The sequence below is a fragment of the Falco cherrug genome, chromosome 1 (assembly GCF_023634085.1).
Source record: "Falco cherrug isolate bFalChe1 chromosome 1, bFalChe1.pri, whole genome shotgun sequence".
Classification (NCBI taxonomy): Eukaryota; Metazoa; Chordata; class Aves; order Falconiformes; family Falconidae; genus Falco; species Falco cherrug.
This window is the reverse complement of record NC_073697.1, coordinates 106,353,996-106,378,520: the sequence shown is the minus strand read 5'-3', so window position 1 is coordinate 106,378,520 and position 24,525 is coordinate 106,353,996. Positions and strand designations below refer to the sequence as shown.

Sequence of the window (24,525 nt, the reverse complement as noted above, 5' to 3'; positions counted from 1 at the left end):
CCCGGGAATTGGGAGCTGGAGGGGCCGGCCCACCGCCAGCACAGGCGGTTCACGGTGGGAAGCCACCAGCAGCACGTGGGGGGCTGGCTGGCCCCGTCCCTGACCCATAGGGGACGATGGAAAATGAACACCCCCCCCAGTCAATCCCTAGCACAGAGGGCAAGGAAAGCCCGGGAGCATTTTCTGTAACATTTCATTTTCTGACGTCAATGCGAAGAGTTCACAGCGTGGTAAGAGAGCAGACAGCACTGAATTGAGCTGTCACGTAACGGATCGATGCTTCAAAATGCCCAGCCACGCCAAGAGGTCTGCTTGTTGTATCAGAAGGTGGTGAGTGCCAGGCGAGGTCTTGCTAGATCCGTGGCCGTGCCTGAAGGTCGCTGAGAAAGGCACATGCAGGGTGGAGGGACATTTGCAATGGGGAAACTGTCATCACCTCGCTGTGCTGGAAGCGGGCACGGTCAAACTCTAAATTGACTGTCCCAGGCTATGGATCAACGAACCTTTTCAGAGATAACCCTAATGACTGCCCCGTACCTGGGGTAAAAAGCTCAATAATGTGGTTACGATCCCCTCTGCTTACAAAAGAGACAAGCAGTGTGTAATGGGTCACATCCTGCAGGACTTGCTTTCCTCAAACTTCCACCTTCTACAGCACAGATGAGTTCCCCAAATGACTCCAAAACTTAACCTGAAATAACATGGAGCTAAAGAGGAAAACCTGTCCATTACGCTAAGTTCTTTTTTTCAAACAGCGTTCAAGTAACTTTCTACCGTCACAGTGGTATGGACAGGGAAGCCCCTCTCCCTGCTGGGTGTTCTCTTTGCTACCTGTCAGTAATTTGGTTCAGAGATGTCTGTGATGGTGGTCCCATAGATTTGGGTCTCCCAGTCTGAGAGCTGTTTCACAAAGCCCCGGTGTGGTCTCATGTTCGTTTTGCATTGCAGAACGTAGTCCCAAGCTCTCTGTAAACAGCAAGAAAGCAAATAAATGTTAGGAACTTGAACTGAATCTCAGGTATTTACACAAAGCAGCTACACTTGTAGATGACACAGCTTTGTATTTACTCCCTGTGTTGGACAGCAAGAACCTGGAGATAAGACCTTGGCTACCAAAGCTGAGACCGACTGGATCCAGATGTGAATCTCAGAGAAGACTGTCACCTTTACACTCTGCTCTGAGGGATACAAGGCCAGCTCAGGCTGCTTTCACTACCTGGCAGGTATCTTGCGTTATTTTACACTGACGGAGCAATGCAGTCCCGGATTTTCTACCCTAAAATGCTATTTCTCCTATGGATGATAAGCAAAGCAGTGAAGATCAGCTATTCACAGGTACGCAACAAAGGTTATCGTGTCTCTGGATTGGTGTGACCTGATATGGCAGAGCAGCTATGACACTCCAGTTATCCCACTGCATTAACGACGGCCACCTTAATTATTTCGTAGTTTCAAGGAATCAGCTAGGAACTCTGCTACACACAGGGCAGCTCTGCTAGCACTACAGTGCTTTACTCCAGCTGCATCCTTAGGTTTATCCAGTCGTGCTCATCGTCCTGCTTTTAAAATAGACTGCGCCCCACACTTGGAGGATTGCTTAAGCATAATGAGACCAAAGGTTAGAAGATAGTGCTCCATGGGTTTGTTTTTCTAATCTCAGTGATTCTGCATGTTCCGAGGCTGATCTTCCAATATTTATTCCTCTGGGCCCACAGCGTGAGTGTCTGTAGTTTCCCTGAACTCCACAAATCTACTCACATATTGATTACTAATAGGATAGGGGGGCTCCCATCCCAAATCTGCCTTTCTTTTGCAATATCCGCGTCTTTGGAAGCTTTCAAAAATCTTTGCCTAGATTGGCTGAAGGATCACATGGGAATCTGTTGCATTGCTTTGGTCTGCAAGAAACAAACTTGTCTGCCAGGGTAATCCTCTGGGAAAGCTTTGCCCAGCCAACAGTGGGCAAGCACCACCCAGGCCAGCCACAGCACACCACTGCTGTGTCAACCTTTTCTCCTGGGTTTTTTTTTGGGCACTTCATAAAATGCTGAGACCAAACTGTTGAGACCAACTGAGAGAAACTGCAAGGATCAGCCTTTGACTTTTGCACTGCCACTGCAAGCACCTCCAGTAATGTAGTGTGCAAGTGAATGATTATCAGTGTGCAGGAGCAATCACACCCAGCATTAGTAGAAGAGACAAAATAGTATCTGCAGCCCTGTTGGCACGCTCAACCTGAAATTACCCATTGGCACACAGCGACAGTAAGAGATTTCCTCTTATGTTGCAAATGTTTGCACAAAATCAATTAAATGATTAGATACAAGCCCAGCTTCAGTGAAGCTTGGATCAATCCTTTCAAGCTCTCAAACGAAGACACACTTTCCCAACAAGGACAAGATTTTTAAGGAGGATCCTTTCAGTCCCCATGGGAGCTAGCCTGCTCTGTGTTAAGCAGGCACCATGAGACACTGCCTACAGCAGCATGATGCCCATGTGTTGTATGCAAAGGAAAAAGGGGCCTGGCACCAGGGGAGAGGCCACCGGGCTACTGCTCAGCCAGGTCATTCTCAGCTGTCATTCATTATTTTTCACACATTATTCAGAGCTATGGAACAGCATGTATGGCCATCTAACCTGTACATCCCTCCTGGGCTAGTATTATCCCTTTCCAGATATCTCTACAGTAGTACCTGTGGGAGGGGATTGCTTCTGGGGAAATAAAATAGGATTTTGGAAGAAGTCGGTGTTGCTGATGAAGTCAGTGGTGAATCAGAGCCCTGCAAGCACTGGGTTCCAAATTTCCCTGTAACCCCATGGTATTAAGGGATGGGATTTACTTCAGTAGCTTCCAAATACTCTCTCACATCCAGCAGAACAGAAATACTAAGTCCTGTAACCACAGCTTTATTTTTATAGCCCTGTAGTTAAGGAGGGAAATGCAAGAATGGCATGAGTGCCAGAGTAAGGACTCACTGATCCAAAATCTCACCTAAGCCACCTCCTTTAACAGTATAAAGAAGGTGCAATCTCATATAATATAATCTGTTACATTATCAAGTGGATAGTCTGTATGAAAGCCCAGATGTCTTTTTCATTACTATAGTAATGAGGTTTCAGGAACAGAAATAAACTGCAGACCCAGCCAGTATCTTTGGGAAATATGACAGTGACATACCTTCAGGGAAAACTGGCAGGAATTCATAAGATAGGCCATGGTTGCTGTGCTGCTCCGGCTTATCCCCAGGCTGGAGAACACCAGCACTGCTCCATGATCCAGCTGAGCATCTGAGTAAAGAAATGCCAATCACAAATTAGTGGTCTGGGAAATCAAGCTTCCAGTTGTACAGTCAAGCACTAATTCAGTGATAGCTGACAAGCTAGCAGCCTGAGCGACAGGAACCCTCGTGAACCCTGACAGCAGCAGATGGGCACTGCCAGCTCCCATTTCTGTAAGCATTTGCCTTTCTTAAAAATCCAGAGTTAAAACGTGACTATGAAGACCAGAACCAAATGACAATGAGCAATCAATGTTTTATTACAGATCAGTGTCACCTTTACATCAGATAACTGGTCTACCATGACCAATCAGCTGTAATCAGCATCACATCATCTACTCAAACTCTCCAGAAAGGTTTAAAGGTATTGAAATTTCTGATGAACTCAGGTCTACGTGTTCTCCACTCAAGCTGGAGGAATCAGCTCTCAGACTGGAGGGAACTTAAGACTTCAAATCCCTTACCTCTCTGGGGGGATCAACAGCAGAAAGCATGTACATGCCAGCTAGGGCGCTGATTTTATGATGGTTTTATGATGGATACTTGGCAGTGACAATTGCCAAGATGAGCAAACTCGTTCCCTACAAAAGCTAAGCCCAAAGATGCTGTCAGTTGCTCCTAACCACATTAAGCCCGTTATCTATGCCTAGAAGGTTCCATATTTTATTAATAACCTTTTGAATTCTTTCCCTCCCTCTCCAGAGCAGACAGCATGACATGTTTTTAGAATATCAGCAACCAAACGCTCAAATTCATAGGGCAAAGCTCCTTCTTTTACTGTTGTTGAGAGGTTGTGGGGTTTGTTGGGTTTTGATTTTTTTTTAAGCACTAAAACAGCGTTTTCTAACTTATTTCTATCGTGAGATACTAGTTCTGTTCTAAGACCTGAACAGAAATAACCTCACTCAAATACATACCTGGCATGAGGATATCCACACTCCTCTCAAAGTACGTGGAGAGCTTTAGTCTAGTGTTCACCCATAACCATTCCAGTTTAAGTAATCTACTCTAGACTGTCAAGTAAACAGTATGCACTTCCACAACTGCTACAGCCAATAAACTTTTACAGTTCATTTTGGAGAATTCCACAAACTGAGGTGAGAAAGAAACTTTCTTCTGAAATACTACTGGGAAAAAAACCTGGGGCAAAATGAAAGGCCAGTAAGTGGAGTTCAGTATTTGAGTTTCAATGCATGCAGATCATGAAATTCAGTTCAGGACTACAAAATTATCTCCTCAAATATTGTTTCCTTCTTTCTTTCTTTCTTTGTGTCCAGTTGTCATTTCTTATATTGTACTTGGATTATAAGGTCTGTGGGGACAGGGTGGTCTTTCGCTTCTGCATTTGTACAACACTCAGCAGGGCCTTAGTCTGTGGCAGGTGTTAGTTCCTAAGTGTAATAAAAGATAACGACACAGTTGGACACCATCACAGGATGGAGCTGCGGGAGCTATGTCTGCTATGCTGCTGCAGGCACGGAGCTGAAGACTATGTTTTTTCTTGTCCTCTCTGATGTAATCAGCTGAAGGCAGGTTTATGCTGTCCAACCTGAAAGTCTTCCTAGGCCCTACGGTGGGTCTGCACTGCAAATCACAAAGATTAGCAGCATCTTGTGGTGAGTTCTCTAATGTGTCACACTCTTGTTCAAATAAAGCTCTGGTGGTGGAAGATTTGGGCTGGTAAGAGTCAAAGGGTTGTATTTAAGAACAAAGGAATAGGAGGGAATCCTATGAGGCCCTAGCAGACATCCTGCAGCAAAGCCTTTTCAGATCGTGTAGAAAGCTCACTATTATCAGAGTGAGATATTCCTTACGGTAAGTAGGAACATCAGAGTCAGATGCCCTGTAAAATCTCCTCTCTGTCCAACAGGCTGGCTAGTAAGACAGCTGTGGTATCCATTAGGGTGTGGGCTTTCTTGGGAGTATACTGATTTTGAAAGATACGACCCTCCTGTCTAAGCTTCCTGTTCACGTGAATTGCAGTCACTCCCATCTAATATTCTAGAGTGAGCAAGGTCTCAGGAATTCCAGATCAGGAACAACTCACCTATGAAATGACAAATGGTGGCAAAGGAAGAAAAAAGATCTGCTTCGAGCGAATCTGGAACAGGTATATGGAGGTATTTGCCGCCTTCTGCAAACCTGGAAAAAGAGCACACTGTGACATGGACCAGAGAAGCATGTGTTTGTTGGAGGCAAGCTGATAACTTTGTTTGCTGTTGCATGTGTGAGTTTTTCATCATCATCATCATTAACATTATGATAAGGGATTTGTTATGGTAAGACACCGAGATGCTTGTAATGCAGAACCAGTTTCATTACTGATTTTTCCATTCCACATGGTATCAGCACTGATGGTCTTGTCTTAACCTACAGCTTCCTTTATCTGAGAACTAGATGAAGACAGATGAACTGAAAGCAAAGGTGCCTTCATGGCGTGCATGTCAGCAGTTTTGTGGACATAGCCCCCCAGTTCACTTCATGTGGTTTTCTATGACGGCACCCTCCTCCTTCCACAGTCAGAGAACTAATGGAGCAAAACACTGGTGAGGAATTTCCAAAATGTGAAAGCATGTCATTTAGAGGGCATTGGAAGATTACCCACGGTGCAGAGACCTTTGATGTTTTCCTCTGGAGCCAAAGGCATGAGAAATGTCTGCTGATACACGTCCTGGGGTAGCTAACTGCATTTGTTACTTTGTTTTGGTCATTACCTTGAGAAATGCCACTGGATTTCTCACTGTGTGCAATGGCATTTCCAGATTGAGCTGAATGGTCATGGCTGTAGGTAAGGAAGGAAGACCAACAATGTGAACCATCCATGATTTAGCTTTTACATTGATGTGTTTGTAAGATTTTGCTCTGAAAGCTATTCAGAGATTTTGGCTCTTCCCAAAGGATGGTGGTATGCAATCAACTCAAAATTCCAAAAGCATCTCAATCCTCCCCTCACCCAATCCACCCATGGCATGGTCAAGGGCTGCAGGACCGCATGGCTGCTGTGCTAACTCTGGAGTAGAGATCGGAAAAACGAGCATGGAATAGCACCCAAATCCGCAGTGAAACACAGAGGTTTCCTTGGAAGTTCACAGGCACTCTGCACATGGGCTCTGGTGCTGTGCCAGCTCACTTTTTTCAAAGACACAAACACCAGTGAGGGTAAACCTTGAACTATTTAACTTACAGTGTCGCAGGCTGTTCAGAGATGTTGACTTGTGCTTTGATCTTCAGATTTCTCTGAATTTGTTGGTCACAGGCCTGCTTGAAATTGCCCATATATAACTTTTCAGGCAGTATTTCTACAGGGTATGGCTGGAAATTGTCTAGTTCCTGCTGGAGAGAAACCATAGGCTCAGTTTAGAGTGTATGTTTACTCCTGTTAACTTGGCAAGTTCTTAAACAAAAGTCATGTGAAGAATTTAACACACACTTAGTCAACAGCTCATGACACATTCTAGCGTAATGATTCATTCAATCACCTGGACTTTCTGTATATTGAAGTTCGCTAGATTTACTGAGAATAATTAACAGCATTGCCATCATTGTAGCATTACTTGAAACAAATCCTAACTAAACAGGAGGCGGCATGTATTATTTTCATTGTCTGGAGGGACTGCAGCATAACTGATTCATTTGATGTTTTCTCCGGTTACTGTTTGCAAGGCTAAATGAAATCATGTGTCACTTGCTGGGCTGCAGGTGCCATGTAAGTGGCACAACATAAATCCACAGCTGCTTCCGGTGTCTGCAGCGTGAAGGTTGAAAATAAAAATATACAGGTAACCGACAGTGCCTCTACATTACTGGCTGAGATTTGGCTAACGTTACAGCAGAACAAAGCAACAGCCTAACAATTTAAAGCAACAGAGAACAACAGCTTAAACTTAGAGGCAAGGAGCTACTCTGTGTCCAACTGAATTTGATGGGGAAGTTCAGCAGTTTGCCACCCTTCATGAAGAAGCACAAAGTGATCTGATTGTTTCTCCTGTGCTGTAGCATCCCACAGGTTAGCACCTTGTCGTGGGCTATTTCATGTGAACCAGAAGTGAATAGGAACAATGGAAACAAAAGACAGGTTGCAATGACATGCTCTCTGCTGTCCAGCACCCTCTAAGTCTGCCCTGCCTCAGGTCCTAGATGTCAAAAAAAGGTAATTATTTCTCATGAGCTAAATAGATCAACGTTTGCATGTGAAACCAAACAATTAGGATACCAGTGCTCTAGTTTTTTATGGGTCTGTGGAAAAAACGCGCCAGCACTTGCTTTGTGACCCTTCCGGATGAAAAGCTTTATAGACACGGAACACAGCGCTTGATAGGAATTGTACTTCTGTCTGAAAACATTTACTGTGTACCATCCCAGATAACCACGTGTGAGAGAGGAACCTGCTTCTTTTCGTCATTTGCTATTGTTTGTTTAGTTATCTCTACTCTCCAGTAGGCCAGTTTCAGGGTTATTGGAGAAACCTTCCCAGGTTGTTTTCATGAGCTTTCTTTCACGCAATAGAAGAGGAAAAAAAGGCCGAGTGTGGCTGTAAAAGAATTAGCGGTGAGGCTCAGGGCATGCACAGTAACTCAAATTACATTTAATTCCTTTGTTTGAAATTACTATGGTATCAGCTTTACAACACCATTTAACTTGAATTCATTAGCCATCATCAGTTGAACATGAATGCTAATGTCTTCTACTTGCAAAGTAGTCTCATCTCACCTGAGGCATCCACAGTATCTTCTGAGTCCTCAGAAAATGATAGCAAGCTGAAAAACGCTTGTATCCTCCCCTCAGGATGAGCACAGGATGGCGGGTGAACTGCTCTAAGGCTCTGGCATGCTGGATGGCACTTCCTTCCTCAGCATCTGAGATGAAAAAGCGATTTGCCAGGGCAGGTTTAGAGTGCCTGCATCAGCACTGGGGATTACATTTGTCCCACTGACACCGACAGCAAATTCCTTTTCATTTCATCTAATGGTCTGTAGAAAGCCTTGTTAAAAGCTATTTACTCTTTTAACTCTTGCTGCAGGTCAGTAACAGGGCATGCTGCTTTTCACCTCTTGTCCTGATCTTTTATTTCTCTCCTGGTTTCTTTTGTAGGTCTAGATAAAGTTCCCCCCCCTCCCCCAATTATTCTTTGGGAAATGCTTGTAACAAGTTCCCATAATAGAGAAGTATTATTAATTTAAATCTAATAACCTTAATTTTATGGAGGCTTTTTTTAGTTAGTCTGCTTTAGGCAAAGGGGGAAAGAAGGAGGTATCTTGAATAAATTTTCACAAGTGTTTTAAACACTCCCCTCAGTGAAGTAAATTACCTGAGGTGGCTGCTCCCCCTCCTTCTGCCAAGGGATCCAGCCTGCTCGCCTCTAGCTCTGTCTGTTTTAGAAACAGATCAGCACAATAGAAACTCACTTCTGATTCTTCATACCTTCCCTTGCTACTGTCTCATCACGGAGCATTTACAAACGTGCTGGCTTTATTCATTCCCCTTATATTCCCAGATATTTTTTTAATAAAATTATGTAAATCTTTCCTAAAACTATAGTAGCCTTTATAAAGGTAATACAAGCTGAGCAAATACACTGAAGTGGTTCTGCACACAGCAGAACTCCTTGCCAAAGGATGCGTGAAAGCTAAAAATTTCCATGGTTCAAGGAACGCTGAACAATTACATGGAAAAGTTTCCAGCTCTTCACATTTCTTGGTGAACTCCATCAAATCACCACCCCCATTAAAGCTAAGTCTTTTTAAATATGATATTGTGAAAGCCTTTTATAACCCTCAAAGAAGGAAGTACTCACTCTGGGAACATACGGAACTTGAGTCAGTGTTTTCAGTCTCCAAAGAAGGACTGCTCCCTACAAAGCAATTGTTGGACAAGCCAAATCTCAGTGAAATGCGGGAAAAAAAAGAACCCATTCCTCACAGAAGACAAGGAGCTTCAAAGGGATCAGTTCACAGATAGGAAACCAAGTCTGCCAGGACACTTTGAAATAATATGTAGATTTTTGAAGCCTAAGAACATATGCAAGAGAGTGAAAAACCAGAGGCGTAGCACAGATGTTCATTTTTCAAATACAACTGGGTAAATTTGCATCTCTCCCAATAAGCTCATAAAATTAAATGAGGAAGGGGAAGAATGAATATCTGGCAGTGAGGTCTTGACTGCCATGGGTCATATATACCTTTTTCTTTCTCCTCTTCCTCACAGTCACAGCAATCCAAAGAGCTGGTCTCACAGTCATACACCACGCAATATCTGACACACCGCAGCTCCTCTGAATCCGGTACCAGATACTCCCCCGTGGGACTCTATCAGAAATCGCAGAGGAATTCTATCAAAAGCACAGCTCCACCCTTTTCATGTGGCATCAACGCTACCACCAGCATCTTGCAAGTCACTATTGCACAGCTATGGGATGGGTTTGGGGCTACGTCTGCACTTGACACTGAAAGACGCAGTTAGAATTCAGAAATGATGCAAACTACGCCGGATTGCTTCATCAGCTGCGGCGGTAAAAACGCCAGCACTGTCCTTTGTGAGACAAGGCTATAATATGTTAGTTCTTGTGCAATATTTTTCCTGATACACAGCTCCTATTTGCCAGTCCTTTGGGCTACTGAAGCCACCTTTGCTTTTACATCCCCCCAGTGGCAGAAATGGAATGTGGCTGACACAGACAGGGGAGAGGCTGAGACAGTTCCCGCGGGTTATAGACCAATTTTGGCTTCCTGCTAATCGCTAAATCCCGAGATTGTTTACACAAACAGTAATCCCCTCACCTGTTCAATCCTGCGTGCTGTAATAATATGGCTCTCGTTGTATTCATGCTGAGTACGGGCATCTGAAAAAACCAACCAAGACAGAGCAACTGGCTTATTTAAAGGCACTGACATCAACCAGACAAAGAGATTCTGGTTTTTCAGATGAGACTTTCTGATGCAGATGTAATGAATGCCACTACTGATATGAGTCTGTGTGTAACACCAAGTGATGCCAGCAGCTTCAGTCCTGCGTACAGTACTACCAAGTGTGGTACTGCAGTGTTCACAGCGCCAGTCCCATGCTCTGTTCTGCTCTGCCCTGTGGTGTATCCTGGCCCCCATGCACTGCGCCTTCTCTGACCTCCCAGTATCCAGCACCTCTGCCTCTGTGCTGCCCCAGAGACAGAGAAAGGAGCACCAGAGAGACCCCAATCCCACTCCCAAACTGGCTGACTCCCTTGCCAAAACATTTAATAATATTGCAGTATCAGGCACCCTGTTGGGGGGTATTTGCACTATGCAAGATGCAAATGCTTATCAGCAATCTTTGTGCGATCATCAAGAAATCTTGTCCACCTATAAATCCTTTGGGAGCAGCAGGGTAGAGTGTGTATCCCTGGGATGGATCAGAGCAGGAAGAGGTGGACATGATGACAGTCCTGGGTCATGGCACCTAGAATAGGATGGGAAAAATGCCCCAGTGGCAAGGCCCCAGTAATTACAAGAAGCAATGTGTGCTCTTCCCCATTCACCAGAGACCACAAACCCTATTTCCTCAGGAAGCCTGCCCAGGCCAGAGCATGGTGCCTAGCTGCAGGCAGGGCCAGGCAGCACGCAAGGCCAGAGCCAGGTAGTAGGCTGGGCCTGGTAGCAGGCAGGGCCAGGCAGCAGGCAGGGCCAGGGCCAGGCAGCAGGCAGAGCCAGGGCCAGGCAAGAAAGCAGGGCCTAGCAGCAGGGAGGGCCAGAGCCAGGCAAGCAGGCAGGGCCTAGCAGCAGGGAGGGCCAGAGGCAGGTAGCAGGCAGGGCCTAGCAGCAGGCAGGGCCCGGGCCCGGCAGCAGGCAGGCCCGGGCCTGGCAGCAGGCAGCAGGCAGCAGGCAGCAGGCAAGCCCAGGCCCGGCAGCAGGCCTCCCGCTACGGGCTCACCCAGCAGGCACAGGTAGTTGGCCTCCGCCAGCCGGGACACCCGCCGCTTCTGGCTGACGATGTTGTAGAGGCAGTGGGGCTCGCAGAGAGCGATTCCCGCCATCTCGCACCAACACGCGACCGGGTGACTGTCGCCGACTGTCGTTTCAGCCGCCTCACCCCGTCACCTTGGCGACGGCAGCGCGCGGCCCGCCCGGTTGCTAGGGAGCGACGCCGCTGCGGGTGACGTTATCCCCAGATCTCGCGAGACTTCCCCCCCCCCCCCCGCCGCAAGAAGTCTCGCGAGAGCGGCGGGCGGTCCCGCGCAAGCGCCGCGCCGTGGAGGTCGTTGGAGTCACCGGAGCTGCCGCGCCATGCTGTCCCGCCTCGCCCGTCCCGCCGCGGCCCTCCGCCGGGGCCTCGCCACCACCGCCCAGGTACACCCCGCCGGCGCAGGGCCCGCACCCCCTCGGGGCCGGGGTCGAGCCCAGGCCCTCCGCTGTGAGGGGGCGGCCTCGGCCCCGCGGCGTGCGGCGGGGAGCTGTGAGGGGGGGGGGGCCCAGCTGTGAGGGGGGGGGGCCAGCTGTGAGGGGGGGCCCAGGCGCCGTGGTGGCCGGTGCGGGCTTCAGCCTTCCTCCTGCCTTCCTCCAGACCAGGCCTGACCTGGCTGGCCAGGTTTGTTGGTCCTAGACAAATCTGGCTTTCTGGTGGTATGTAATAGGTGATGCGCAAATTTGTTGCTCCTTTCCTCTGACAAAAATGTATCCCTGCTTTCAAAATACATTAAGAATTCAATCTGGCACCTGGGGGTTTAACGCTAATCCTTAATATGCTGAAATCCATTGCGTGTGATTCTTGATACCAGGAGAGGACTGCTGCTGTGTGGTATGTAGAGACCAGCCTCTCTTCTAACCTAAACAGCACCCAGTGGCATATGAGAGAACAGTTATATCTACAAAGGTATGCTCTACAAGACAGGCTTCTGTAATTATTTTGATAGGAATTGTATTTATTAGCAGTGAGGTTTTGACCTCATGGTATCAGACTCAGTCATAAATACAGGGCATAGCAGTGATTTGAATGGTAGACTTCGCGTCCCCTTGGAGAATTTTATGCTAAATTACGTTTCTTGCAATAGCAAGAAAACTGAGCTGAGGTTAGGCTGATCTAGCTCCTGGGTAGATTATTTGTTGTCATAGCATAATAATTAAGCTGTTCATGTGGGGACTTGGGGCTATTATGGCTTTATCTGGTAAGACAGTGTGATAGAGAATGCCCTCATCAGCAGTAATTGTATTGCCTCATTACATCTCTGCAGTAGCCTCTGGTTCTCCATCACTTTGGCAAAACATTGCATTTTAAGATTGTTCTGGACTCTGAGATTAGCTTTCCTCTCACCTAGTGACACTTGCCTAAACAGGAGCACGGGCATTTTCAAGAGAAATAGCTTAATTCCACTGAGCATGTTAAATTGGTTCACCAGGGCAACAGAGTTGATTTTGCTTGCTTCTCAGCCCCTTTTGATCAAAGCTGGAAATTACAGTCACTTAATGTTCTCAGGCCTCAGTCTGGAGTCAGCTGCAGGCACTATTTTGAATTTATTTCAGGCATACGCATTTTCTTCACATACGTACAATGGCTATTATGTTTATTGTAGTCCATTAAATGTATTGATTTCAAATGGGAAGGCATGTTTTTTGATACTGGCAATGAAAACTAAAAAAAATGCAAACCGGATTTTGCTTTAGCTCAGACCTAGGTCCCCAGGGTAGCAGGTATTAGTGTCCTGCAGACATTTCTATTTGAGCTTCAGATCACAAAATAACATTTTCCTCTAACTTACAATACAGTAATAAACCTGAAGGATCTTTGGGAGGCTGTTGTGATGATCGCTTTCTGTGGGCTTAGGCAATCAAGTTTGCATAGTGCTTGATAAAAAAATTGAGAAATAGAGCTAAAAGTAAAGAAAGTGTGGTGAAATTCCCAAGGTCACTGCTGCACTAACTACCAGCACATCTCTATAACGTGTCTTTTCTTCTTCTTTTTCCTTTTTTCCCTCAGAACAATGCCAAGGTAGCAGTGCTGGGGGCCTCGGGAGGCATTGGCCAGCCTCTCTCCCTTCTCCTGAAGAACAGCCCACTGGTGAGCAGGCTCAGCCTTTATGATATCGCTCACACTCCAGGCGTTGCAGCTGACCTCAGCCACATTGAGACAAGAGCAAATGTTAAAGGTACTGTGAGCTGCTGGAAATTGTGTTCTGAAGGGATCCTCTTGGGTGTCTCTGGCACCTGGCGATGCTCATTGCTTGTGAAAGGGAATCTTTACATCATCCTGAAGCCTAGTATCAGTTTTAAGTAGCTTTTTGTCAAGTGATGTATGACTAATTAAGATTGATCTGATTAGATTGATATGTATGGAGATGAAAATGGTCTGTGGTTGCACTGTTGAAGGGGATTTCCTAATAACTGGCAGGAAGTGTTCAGTAGAACAGTCTTGGAAAAAAGCCTGAGCATTGACTTTGAAAGTTTGACTACAAATAGACTTAACACTGTCTGGGTGTCTACCTGAATTCTGTGTGCTGCTTTTTTAAAGGGACAGCTGTCAAGTTTTGATCAAATCAAAACTTAAATCTGCTGAACTTTGTTTTATCTGAAGATCACCAAGAGGCTGCGTTTTACCTGAATTTGCCTATCTGCAGTTCTTTGGGGGTACTGACTGTAGTGCCAATCTAGGGTTTTTGGAGAGTCAATCCACATAGCAGGAGAAACTGTTGGGTTTTGAAACAGGTGAATGTGAGACTCTCACCATTCTTGTTCTGTAGGTTTTGAAACAAGGATAAAATATAAAATAGGATCCATCCATAAGGTATTTCTTTGCTTTTCTGCATAAGTCTGAGTCGAAAGCTAAATGACAAAAGGAATTGGTGCCTATGGGTGTAATTTTGTAGTTTGAAGTGTCAAATACGTAACTGGCAAAAACATGTTTTCTGTGTGTCTTCTATTTCAGGCTTCCTGGGACCTGAGCAGTTGCCAGAATGTCTCAAGGGCTGTAATGTTGTAGTTATTCCTGCAGGAGTCCCTAGAAAACCAGGTGTGTTCTTTTTGTTAAAAAGCCCCACAGCTTCATTGAAACGTGTCTGTGCAGTACCGTTACTCAAATGGAGCTGTATCTGGTGCTTCGTGGTATTGTTGGCTTGGGATGTTAATGACACTGACCTAGAGCTTGTTGTAGTATCAGGCAACTCATTCAGCCTCTTAGATTGTCACTTGTAAAATGGGAAGAACTGATTTCTGGAGGAGGCCCAGTGTAGGGGTGAGGTGCAAAGACTTTTCATGCAGGTGATCCTGACTCTCCCTTAGTGTTCCTTGCCCAGAGCAATGCTCTAGTAAAAAAAGCAAAATAGTTCTTTGTTTCATTTCTCAGCAGAATAGAATTAATCCATTTGTTTTGCATTAATTGTATGATAACTTCTCAGGGTGTCTTTGAATGAATGCTGTTAAGCCTTCCTAGAATGTCTGTGACGTGCTCCATTTCTACTCTGCTTTTCAGTATTCTGTTAGCAATGTAAAAAATTCTAGACTTCAATACTTAGCTCTTCCTAATTCTTAATTTTTCATGGTTAAAGTAGTTGCTGCATCAGAAATGAGGTGGCACTATACACAACTAGCAGTAGTTAACACAGCAGTTGGTGTTCAGACTGTAGCTGTGGAGAATATTTCAGAGGGGGAAGAGAATTCGTCTTAGGAACAATTATGCTGCTCCGAGCACCACTGGTATACTGGTGTGGGTCCCTATGGTCAGGCTGCCTAGGTAAAAAACGTTCTGACAGCTGATAGCTGGGCTGGTTGCTCCTGGAAAGGGCAGATCTATCTAGAAGGGCAATAATAATTTGTTAGTGAAAGGAGTTAATTTAGTACTGCAACTGGAGTGTTTTCTCTTGATACATGAAACCAGAAGCTGATGTGTATCTGTCCAGAGCAGAATATTGGTTTTGGTTGGGTTGCTTGCCCATTAACGAGTATACTCTGGGTAACTTAAAATATTTTACTTGATGTGGTTTAGGTATGACCCGTGATGACCTGTTCAACACCAATGCTAGCATTGTTGCTACTTTGACAACGGCCTGTGCAAAGCACTGTCCGGAAGCCATGATCTGTATTATTTCTAACCCGGTAAGCATTTTCTGGAGACCTTGAAAATGTAGAGGGGAAAAACCAACATCAATGCTGAGAATACCAGAGTAAACTCAGTTCCTGTTAGTTTTGACCAGTATCTTTAAGATCTGCAGTGTATTCGCAGAAATGAACTGTAAGCCTGGTTCTACTAATCCATTTTTCTTGGCTATATTTAAGTCAGAAAACTTGGATGTAAGTGCTTAATATCACACACCTCTGTGACTATGGTTATAATACATGCTGGTGTGTTAGCTGGAATAGAAATCACTAAGGGAGGAGGAACCTTTGTAACTTGAATCAACAAATTTATTATCTTAATGGTTATTTAAAATGTGTGGGTTTTATTCCAGCCTGACTGTAAATTGCTCTTCAGTTTAGGAATTAAAGTAATTGGCTGCAGTTGACTTGAAGCTGGAAATAAATATACTTTGTGTTGTTTACTGGCCTGTTCAGTTCATGCATTGGCTTCATTATTATACCGATTTTAATGAATGCTTGCCTGTTCTTGCTTATAGGTAAATTCAACCATCCCAATAACTTCAGAAGTCTTCAAGAAGCATGGTGTGTATAATCCAAACAGAATCTTTGGTGTTACAACGCTGGACATTGTCAGAGCAAATACTTTTGTGGCTGAACTAAAGGTAGGTCATAGTAACAGATGCTGGGGGAGGAATACTGCCTGCTTCAGTCATCAGATCTGTCAAAAATGCTTTTAAAATCGCTGCAGAGCGCCAAAGGAGCTCAGGTTTCTGTGGAGCTAGAGGCGAAGGCAACGATTCCCTGTTTCCATTCTCTAGAGGAGCCTGGGGATAGGGTTTCTTGCAAAATGTGGTTCAAGAGACTCTGACCTTTCCTTTTCACAGCTGTCCCCTGTGAGCAAGCTACATGTTTGCCTTAGTTCTGTTGGCACTTTCAACCCTGCTGGTGCAAGCAGAGGGTTGAATTGTAGTATGTATTTGCAAGTCAAACTGTCTGTGCTGCATATTACAGGATGTTCTGCAATGTATCAGGAAGTGTAACAGGCCACTGCTCGTAGTAGCCCTGGTGGATTTTGTCCTTGTGCTGTTATTTATCTGAACTTGCATTAATAATACCTTGTGACTGGCTAAAGTTATCAGAGTAACCTGGCGTTTAACTGTTTAGATCTGGCTTTGTCCCTGGAGTATAGCTGTCTCTGAAACTCCTGCTCTGTGGAGCACTGGGTTATAGATTTGGCCAGATACCCAGGGCAGGAAATGAAGCGTGTTGTTTTTAAATGTTTTTCTTGTCCATGTGCTTCAGAAGCTGGAAAGTTTCATGTTTCTCTTAGGGCTTAGATCCAGCTCGAGTAAGTGTTCCGGTTGTTGGTGGCCATGCTGGGAAGACTATCATCCCTCTGATCTCTCAGGTAAGTCATAGTTACTGCTGTCTGTGGCCATAACACTCAACAGTGCCTTAGAGTTGACGTAGAATGCCTTTATGATGGTGTGTAATGTGCTAAGATACAGCAGAGACAGTCTCCCCTGCTCTTGTGGCTGCTTTCATCCTGAGATGAGGTACAGAGTACTGGAAGGCAATGAGCTAAATCTGAACTCCTCTGGGTGATTTAAATAGTTCCAGCCTTTCTCCTCTAAAGGAGTTTGGGATCGGAACTTTGTAGTGTGGTGTGGGTTTTCAGATGTCTTGAACACTGTGTTTTTGGGTTTGTTTGTGGTTTGTTTTTTTTTTTTTTTCTATGGCAGGTATTTCATGATATGAATACCTTGCTTCAACAGGAAATTGGATTTGATTTTTGCTGTGGTGGACTAGAAACACCACTTCAACATGCAGCATTGAAATGAAGAGGCATAACTCAAGCTGTGTGGGGCGGCCTGCTTCAGTAATGGCTGGTAGTCAGGGAGAGGCTCCCTTCATGCGGCTAAGCCAGAATGAAATGCACTTCTAAAGCAGGCTGCAGCTTCCCCCTGTGCTCGGCACTGGTGAGGCCACACCTTGAATACTATGTTTGGTTTTGGGCCCCTCGCTACAAGAAAAACATTGAGGTGCTGGAGCGTGTCCAGAGATGGGCAACCGAGCTGGTGAAGGGTCTGGAGCACCAGTCTTTGAGGAGCGGCTGGGGAAACTGGGGATGTTTAGCCTGGAGAAAAGGAGGCCCAGGGGGACCATATCACCCTCTACAACTACTTGAAAGGAGGTTGCAGACAGGTGGGTGTCGGTCCCTTCTCCCAGATAACAAGAGATGGGACAAGAGGAAATGGCCTCAAGTTGTGCCAGGGGAAATTTAGGTTGGATATTAGGAAAAATTTCTTCACTGAAAGGGTGGCCAAGCATTGGAACAGGCTGCCTAGGGACGTGGTGGAATCGCTGTCCCTGGAGGCATTTAAAAAACATGTAGAAGCGGAGCTTAGCGACATGGTTTGGTGATAGACTTGGCAGTCCTGGGTTAACGGTTGGACTTGATGATCTTAAAGGTCTTTTCCAACCTCAGTGATTCTATGACTCATGAGGGATATGGCTAAGATATGGCCGAGGAGTGATCTGCGAGAAAGGAGGGGGAGAAGGCTTTCCTTTAAGTGGGGAGTAAAGTGTCCTTCTCTGAAGGTCTTAGGGAATAAGAGCAAGGACTTTGGAGCAGCTGAATGCTGAGAAGGTGCTTTTGTTAAGCAGTCGGTCAGGACACACATAGCTGTGCTTAATGTATGTGCGTAGCTGTAGCTGAAGGTTCTGTAACTTCCTAAATACTGCTGGCAGACTGGGTCCTTCATAATACTCTCCACTTCCATAATGCCACAGTGACCCAGATATTTATAAGGTGGCTCTTTGAAATGCCTAAGGCCTGTTATGTGCTTGGAGGGCATCCGGCTAGTGCAGAAGACTACACAGTAGCGTGTAACCATGGCAAGCCCTGGTTTTGCTATCAAGCTGCAGTTTGTTCTTGGCCAAGCCAGGCCTAGCTATGCTCCTGTTACAGTCCACGCAGTAGCCAGCAGCCTTGGTGGATGTTTGCAGCTGGTCAGTGTCACAATCTGTGAGCTGGGGTTAACTGATTTTCCCAGTTGAGAGCTGTAACAACTGTAATGGCTCACAAAGCGTCGTCTGGGTGGCTTTATGCTAAATCTGGAGAGGTCCTGGTATTTGATAGTAACTTCTTTTTTCTAATCTAGTGCACACCAAAAGTGGACTTTCCTCAGGATCAACTGGAGAAGCTTACAGGGAGAATTCAGGAGGCTGGCACTGAAGTTGTTAAAGCTAAAGCAGGAGCAGGTTGGTTCTTGACTGCAGTTTGGCTGGCTGAATGGGTGCAGTCCTCTTCAGTTTAATCTTACTTAAACTGCAGTGCAGAATTATGAACTGCTGATTACAAATCTAGCTGCTTTGCCATGCCAGCAGCTGCCTGAACTGTGATACCAGAAGCAGCTCAGTATGTAGGTAAGACTAAACGTTAACTGATCCCATGCCATGTCTGGCTTTAAAAAGAATCCTTTTCTGTCAAATTAAGCTGTTTCTTCCTATAAATGGTCAACCAAATAGCATGTATCTGGCCAGAAGCTGCTGCTTTATCCGACTGGCTGTGAGCTTGAAGTCAATGACACTGCAGCTCTGTAAACGTATCAGTATGGAAGCCTTTGATGCTAAAGTATGTACCAAATTTCAACGTGATCTGTTCTAAAAGTGATGTAACTTTTACAGGATCTGCCACCTTGTCTATGGCCTATGCTGGTGCTCGATTTGTGTTCTCTCTGGTGGATGCGATGAATGGAAAGGAAGGGGTTATTGAATGTGCCTTTGTTCGATCGGAAGAGACCGAGAGCCCGTACTTCTCTACGCCTCTGCTACTGGGAGTATGTACTTTAAATGATGGGGCTTATAAACAGCAGCTACTGATTTAGTTTTGTGGTTTGTACTCGGTGATTTCAATTTAGTCTGATGCTAGGAATCACTGAAGGTAACAGCTGAGCGTACCTCTTAGACTTCTTGAATGTTTTTGGGTATGGTACTTCAGCATATACCTCATGCTTGACAGGGATGCTGCTGCTTTTATCTGCTCTTAGCCTGTGGGTCACTGAGTAACCAGAGATTCAGGCTTGGCTTAAGAGATCACGCTTGCCTCAAGTCGGTGCCTGTTTATGAAGGGCTTTCATATGATTAACCAGAGTCGGCAATCCTGTCCCCTCGGCTTGATCTGCTGCAAGTAAATCCCTCAGAAATTGAGGCACATCGGGAACTGTAGCATGGATTAGGATTAATAGATTGCTTTCAAGACCTCTATTGAACTTTGAAAGAAGTGTTCCTTTTGTCACCCTTCCCCTGCGGGTGGAGTGAAAAACAAGGATGCTGCAGCCCTGTTGTAGCTGCTGGGGTGCGAAGGGTGGTGTATGCTGTCTGAGGTGCTGGTTGGTGAGGGAATGGAAGGAGAGGGGGTATGAAGGGGGAGCAGTTTAGATGTAGGCACGAGGTCTTGAAAACCTAGGAGTGCAATCTGAAGCAGTTTCAGATTGCAAGCCAAGGGTTTACGCCGGGGGAGAGATTCTCTTGCCAAATGGTGGGTTTGAAGATAGGGAGAGGCATGAAGAAGCAGTTGATATCAATCTCCTCTTGAAGGAGCCGATGGGCTAGCTTCGGGTTTCACACTTGTGAACAGTGAATGAGAAGTTTGTGAAGGCTGTAGAAGTTGCTGCAGGTAATAATGAGGCTCTTTAGCCTTGCTGGGAAGCACAGCGCAGGGTTAGCAGGCTAGAGATGACAGAGGTGCCAGGCAGGGTCTCCATCTCAGCTGGATAATACTTAATCAGAGCTGTTAAGTTACTCTCCAGGTCGTTCAATGAATGGTTAATCCTTAAATCCTCTTTCCCTCAGAAAAATGGAATTGAGAAGAACCTAGGTATTGGCAAGATCTCCCCCTTTGAAGAGAAGATGGTTGCTGAGGCCATGTCTGAGCTGAAGGCTTCTATTAAGAAAGGAGAGGAATTTGCGAAGAACTTCAAGTGAAGAGTTGATGACTGAGAGGAATTAACAACTTCCTTAATTTATTAAGGCATCATGTCACTTTATGACTTCTGATTCAGAGCTCATGCTTTGATTGAAGTCTGTCTGTACTAGCTTAATGATTGTTGCCAGCGCAGAGTCTAATCATTAATAAAATGACCTCATTTTTTCAGTGTACCATCTGGAATTGTCCTGATGTGCTTGTCTTTTGAAGGTAGATGCCGTAGGTCTCTGAACGGTTGTCTGTTTCTGTAGGGCTGAAAGCGCCTCTTAAAAGTGGGCGAACCGATTACTCTCAGCTCTGCTGCTGTTTGGGTCTTGGCTTGGGCTACTTGTTCGGTGCAGCAGCTGGGAAACCAGCCATGATCAAATTAGATCAAGATGAAGTGATCCAAGAGGGGTTTTTGCAGGAGGTGGTGTTACCTTGTGTTGCATTTAATCTCTTACGTAATCTCTTTTCAAAAGAGTTAGTACAAGAGCGCAGTGGTTGAAACATCAGTCCTGCTCTAAAGAAGATAATTAAAATGCAGAGAGTGACTTCTTTCTAGTTAGGAACAAAAGCCTTGATTTAGCATCTACATAAATTTCTTTTACATTCATCCTCTTGTGAATATAAAAATAAATGTCTGCGAGAAAATGGTGATGTGACGAGTTCTGTTGCTGACTTCTTTGAAGGTAAGCTTTAATGAAGGAAGCTATTAATTCACTCTTCCTCCGTGCTCTGTGCGCTTCTTGCACTATCGCTTTGAATTTCTGTAATCCATGTGGGTTGAATTCTTAAGCTGAGCAGATTTTATTTTGATTAGATGAAGGAAATGCCAAAGCCCAGCACCTCCGGAGGATCTGCGGGGAGTGTTGGGTTGAGCAAGAGAACCCGGTGTAGAAGCTTCTCATAAGGAAGGTACCTAAAGATCGTAGGTGCTGTTTGTCACTGTGTTTTTTCTTCCTCCTGCTTCTTGTATTTGAACTCTCTTCTATGTGAACTTTAAACATATTTTTTTTCATCGTTTATTTTTTTAGTTCATCATTCTGAACCAGGTTGCATAGTTGTGGCACTGTTGAAGATACGTTGAGAATAAAGTGCTTGGCTCTTTCCCTGCCCTGTGGAACATGTAGGAAGAGAGGATGGCAAGCACTGTTCTTGTCACTCCTCTCCGCAGATATTCAGTGTATTAAAGCTTGCTTTCTTTACAGGAATAGTAATGTAATAGAAGTGTCAGCAGTCATTACTCAGCAGGCTTGGAACAAAATAATTATTAGGTGTTATTAATAGACTTGAAGATTAAGGAAACAAAGATCATGTTGGAGGGGCCCAGGGAGGATGGCAGAAACGGAGGATGCTGAGAGGAGGAGTGACTGGCCAGACCTAGTAAATATGATGTGTTCAAAGCAGTAAGCGGAGGGTGCGGGGCAGACTGCTCTAAAGCAGGTCGCTGGAGTTAGGGGTCTTGCAGCCTGTCAGCAACTTTGCATCTAGAAATAGGCAGCACAGGTTGTTTAGAAAGAGTGTGTCCCTCTGCCAGAGCTGGTGGTCTGCACGCCAGCGTGTATGTCCAGGTGGTCCTGGGGAGCTGTGACATAAAGCTGCTGAGCTAATGGCTGCAGGGGAAGCTTTCCTTGCCTTGCAACCCAGAGGAAGATAACATACGCTTGTTCTAGTCCTGCTGGTTTTATTACAGCAGATAGAGCAGATTTCTGAGGCTTGGAGGTTTTTCAGAACCAGAGGTTCATAGTGTGGCTTAGGTTATTCTGTCTTTTTCTTGTGTCAGCAGTCCAAATCCAGTGCAGCCTGGGGAGCTGCGTGGACAAGCAGAAAGCTTCTCTTATACCAGCAGGGACTCGGGGACAGCCTGGGTTAAGTGGAGCTGGTGGAGGAGGATTATTTCCCAGCACCTGCTGACTTGTGGATTCTTCAGGGTCTCCTTCAAAATCCCCTTAATGTTAATAATGTCCCTTCCCTTTCTGCACTGTTTAGTTTTTGGGTCTGTGGTCTGTCCCCCCTCCCCAAATCCCATGCCTCGTGCTTGGAGTTGCAGCTATTCCCCGTGCCTGGAAATCAGCTCTCCTTTTGGGAAGGAAAATGAGGCACGCTTGTGGGTTTCTGCAGTGAAGGCAGAGACCAGAAGGGCGTTGGGTGAAGGTGAGAAATGAACCTGTTGAGCTCTTCTCTGCTTGGTCAAATGTGCTGTCCCCCCAGCTGAACACTGCTGTGGTGGGTAACTTAATCTACGAAGACTGAAGATGGTTTGCAGAGGGACATCCCACCCCTTCTCTCTAAACGGATTCCCCAGAGGAGGAAAGGAACCAGGGTGTACCCCTCCTGGAGAAGCAGGAATTAACTGGGTGTACCTAGATAAGCCAGTGCTGCGCCCTGGAAGCTGTTTCCTGATGCTGAGGCACGCGACCTTCATCCTCTGTCCTGTAAGCTGGCGCAGGGTGGCCGCCTTGCTGAGTCACAAGCTGGCAGCCTTTGGTTCTTACCTCCTGTGGAGGTGAGTGACTGGGGCTGGAGGAGGTGAAAAACCAGCCCTGCTCAGAGCTCTTGGGTTTCATCCTGTTTACTGGGCAGGCTTTTTTCTTGATGGTCTTGGAGCATCTGACATCTTCCATTGCAGCATCATTTATGTGCACAGAGCTGTCGCCACCTCAGGCAGAGACCAGCTCCGTGCTGGAGCCCAGATGTCAAGATACAGAGTAGATGTGTATTAAGAGTAATAAATACACTCCAGATGGCCAGATGTCAGGTCACTTGATCCCACCTGCCACTCCTGTGCTGCTGGGGCAACGTGATGAAGTGCAGGAAAGGATAGAACAAGGAGAAAAGCAAATGGTGAATGTTATGGCTTGAGTCTTTCATCCTGATTGACCCTGGTGTCCCGGAGGGCTTCAGGTGGGATGACTGCAGGAGCAAGGTGCAGGCTGGCAGCCCGGTGTCCCTCATTCCTGGGAAGACTCTTCCCTTCCTGGCTCTAAGAGCTGGTGCTTTGGGATGTGGTACAGAGCTGTCACCCCTGAGCCCCATCTCACCCCGGGAGGGCTCCAGGTGGTGGGAGCCGGGAGATGGCAGCAGCAGCTTGCCTTTGGGTAAGGCTAGTAAGCCTGCAGCAGGCCTGTTGGGGCCTGGGGACGATTGCTGGCATTTCGGTGATATTTAGGAGAAGAAGCAGAGGAAACAACAACAGGAAGACAGTTGGGTGCAGCATCTGCCTTGGCAAAGCTGGCTGTCTTCCCAGCTCCGGGAAAGGAGCAAAACTGGAGGGGATGTGGAGGTACCTAGCAAAGATGCTGGTTGTCCCCCTGTCACTGCTGCTCAGCCTCAATTTACTGGGGCTGGTGGTTCATGGCAGGCTTTGTATGGCTGATCCCCTTTTGGAGGCTTCATGCTTTGCTCAGCGGCCACAGCGAGCTCCTCACCGGCTGCCAGAGCCAGGTCCCACCTGGTTTCGCCGGGGCAGGTCCACTCCGGTGCACCAGGCACTTAAGGGGTAGGGGGTAGAACCCCCCTGTGGTGAAGCAGCCTGGGCTGGACTCTGTGCTTTGCACGCAGCATCCCCTGCCCAGGGAGGTAGGTGGTGGACTGGGAGAGGAGAGGGGGAAGTACACCCCGAGGTGGGTTGAGCACAGCTGGGGCGCAGGCAGATCTCCCCTGCAGCCAGCTCAGCTTCCCCTCTCTCTCACAGGGCAATAATGAGAGGCTTTAATGTGGGCAGGAGGATCAGAAACCCTCTGATCTGCGGGTTTGGCTTTGCAGCAGTCTTTCCCTTCCCCTGGCTCTCCTGCCTGGCCACAGGCAGCATAAAATCACCACCTTTGCGTTTGCTGCTCTTGATTTACTAAAATGCCCACGAGCTCTCGATTCCTTCGTGGGTGCCTCAAAGCAGCTCTGGAGCGTGGCGCCGAGACGGGAGGGTTTGTTTGCATTTGCAGGGAAACCTGTTAATAAAGGAGACCAAAGGGACTGCTCTTTTCCTGGCTGCGGGAACAGATGGCTGGATAACGCAGTGCAATTAATATGCAGGGACTCCTGCCGGGGTGAGGATTTGATTGCCTGTTAGGAGAGGTTAGCACGCTCGAGCTGCGCTCTGCCACTGCTCTGCCTGTCCCTGGCACCTGCTGCCTGCAGGGGGTCCCTGGGGACTCTGGGATGGATCGGATGGTGTCATAGTAGCTGCAGGAGCTGGTCATGGGGAAAGATGCAGCAGGAGAGTCGTGGCCAGTAGCGGGTC

At 46.4% G+C, this 24,525-nt stretch overlaps 2 protein-coding genes across 4 annotated transcripts; one reads left to right on the top strand and one right to left on the bottom strand.

Annotated features, from left to right (window-relative positions):
• Nucleotides 1-176: 176 nt before the first annotated feature.
• STYXL1 (serine/threonine/tyrosine interacting like 1) lies at nt 177-11,383 on the bottom strand. Of its 3 annotated transcripts, none has more exons than XM_055715378.1 (9): nt 11,181-11,375; nt 10,055-10,116; nt 9,457-9,583; nt 9,073-9,129; nt 7,989-8,134; nt 6,463-6,611; nt 5,326-5,420; nt 3,179-3,288; nt 177-966 (listed from the first exon to the last, which is right to left on the bottom strand). In XM_055715378.1, exons 1-9 carry the CDS (start codon nt 11,281-11,283, stop codon nt 835-837), a joined length of 981 nt encoding a protein of 326 aa, XP_055571353.1. In that variant the 5' UTR covers nt 11,284-11,375; the 3' UTR covers nt 177-834. The 3 variants fall into 3 exon arrangements, with proteins under 3 accessions (XP_055571353.1, XP_055571362.1, XP_055571373.1); XM_055715387.1 differs by having other exon boundaries at nt 6,463-6,608; nt 11,181-11,374; XM_055715398.1 differs by lacking the exon at nt 177-966 and adding an exon at nt 5,993-6,060 and having other exon boundaries at nt 11,181-11,383.
• Nucleotides 11,384-11,452: 69 nt separating this feature from the next.
• MDH2 (malate dehydrogenase 2) lies at nt 11,453-20,481 on the top strand. The gene is made up of 9 exons (XM_055715365.1): nt 11,453-11,596; nt 13,221-13,389; nt 14,166-14,249; nt 15,222-15,331; nt 15,850-15,975; nt 16,644-16,721; nt 18,478-18,577; nt 19,004-19,155; nt 20,171-20,481. The coding sequence occupies exons 1-9, from the start codon at nt 11,534-11,536 to the stop codon at nt 20,300-20,302; spliced, it is 1,014 nt and encodes a 337-aa protein (XP_055571340.1). The 5' UTR covers nt 11,453-11,533; the 3' UTR covers nt 20,303-20,481.
• The last annotated feature ends 4,044 nt before the right edge of the window (nt 20,482-24,525 follow it).

Coding starts and splice junctions, on each gene's coding strand:
- STYXL1 (XM_055715378.1), bottom strand. CDS start 11,283: ATGGCGGGAATCGCTCTCTGCGAGCCCCACTGCCTCTACAACATCGTC. Junction 9,584..10,054: donor CAGCACGCAGGATTGAACAG/GTGAGGGGATTA, acceptor GATTTCTGATAG/AGTCCCACGGGGGAGTATCT. Junction 5,421..6,462: donor TCTGAACAGCCTGCGACACT/GTAAGTTAAATA, acceptor CTCTTTTTCCAG/GTTTGCAGAAGGCGGCAAAT.
- MDH2 (XM_055715365.1), top strand. CDS start 11,534: ATGCTGTCCCGCCTCGCCCGTCCCGCCGCGGCCCTCCGCCGGGGCCTC. Junction 13,390..14,165: donor GACAAGAGCAAATGTTAAAG/GTACTGTGAGCT, acceptor CTTCTATTTCAG/GCTTCCTGGGACCTGAGCAG. Junction 15,976..16,643: donor CTTTTGTGGCTGAACTAAAG/GTAGGTCATAGT, acceptor TGTTTCTCTTAG/GGCTTAGATCCAGCTCGAGT.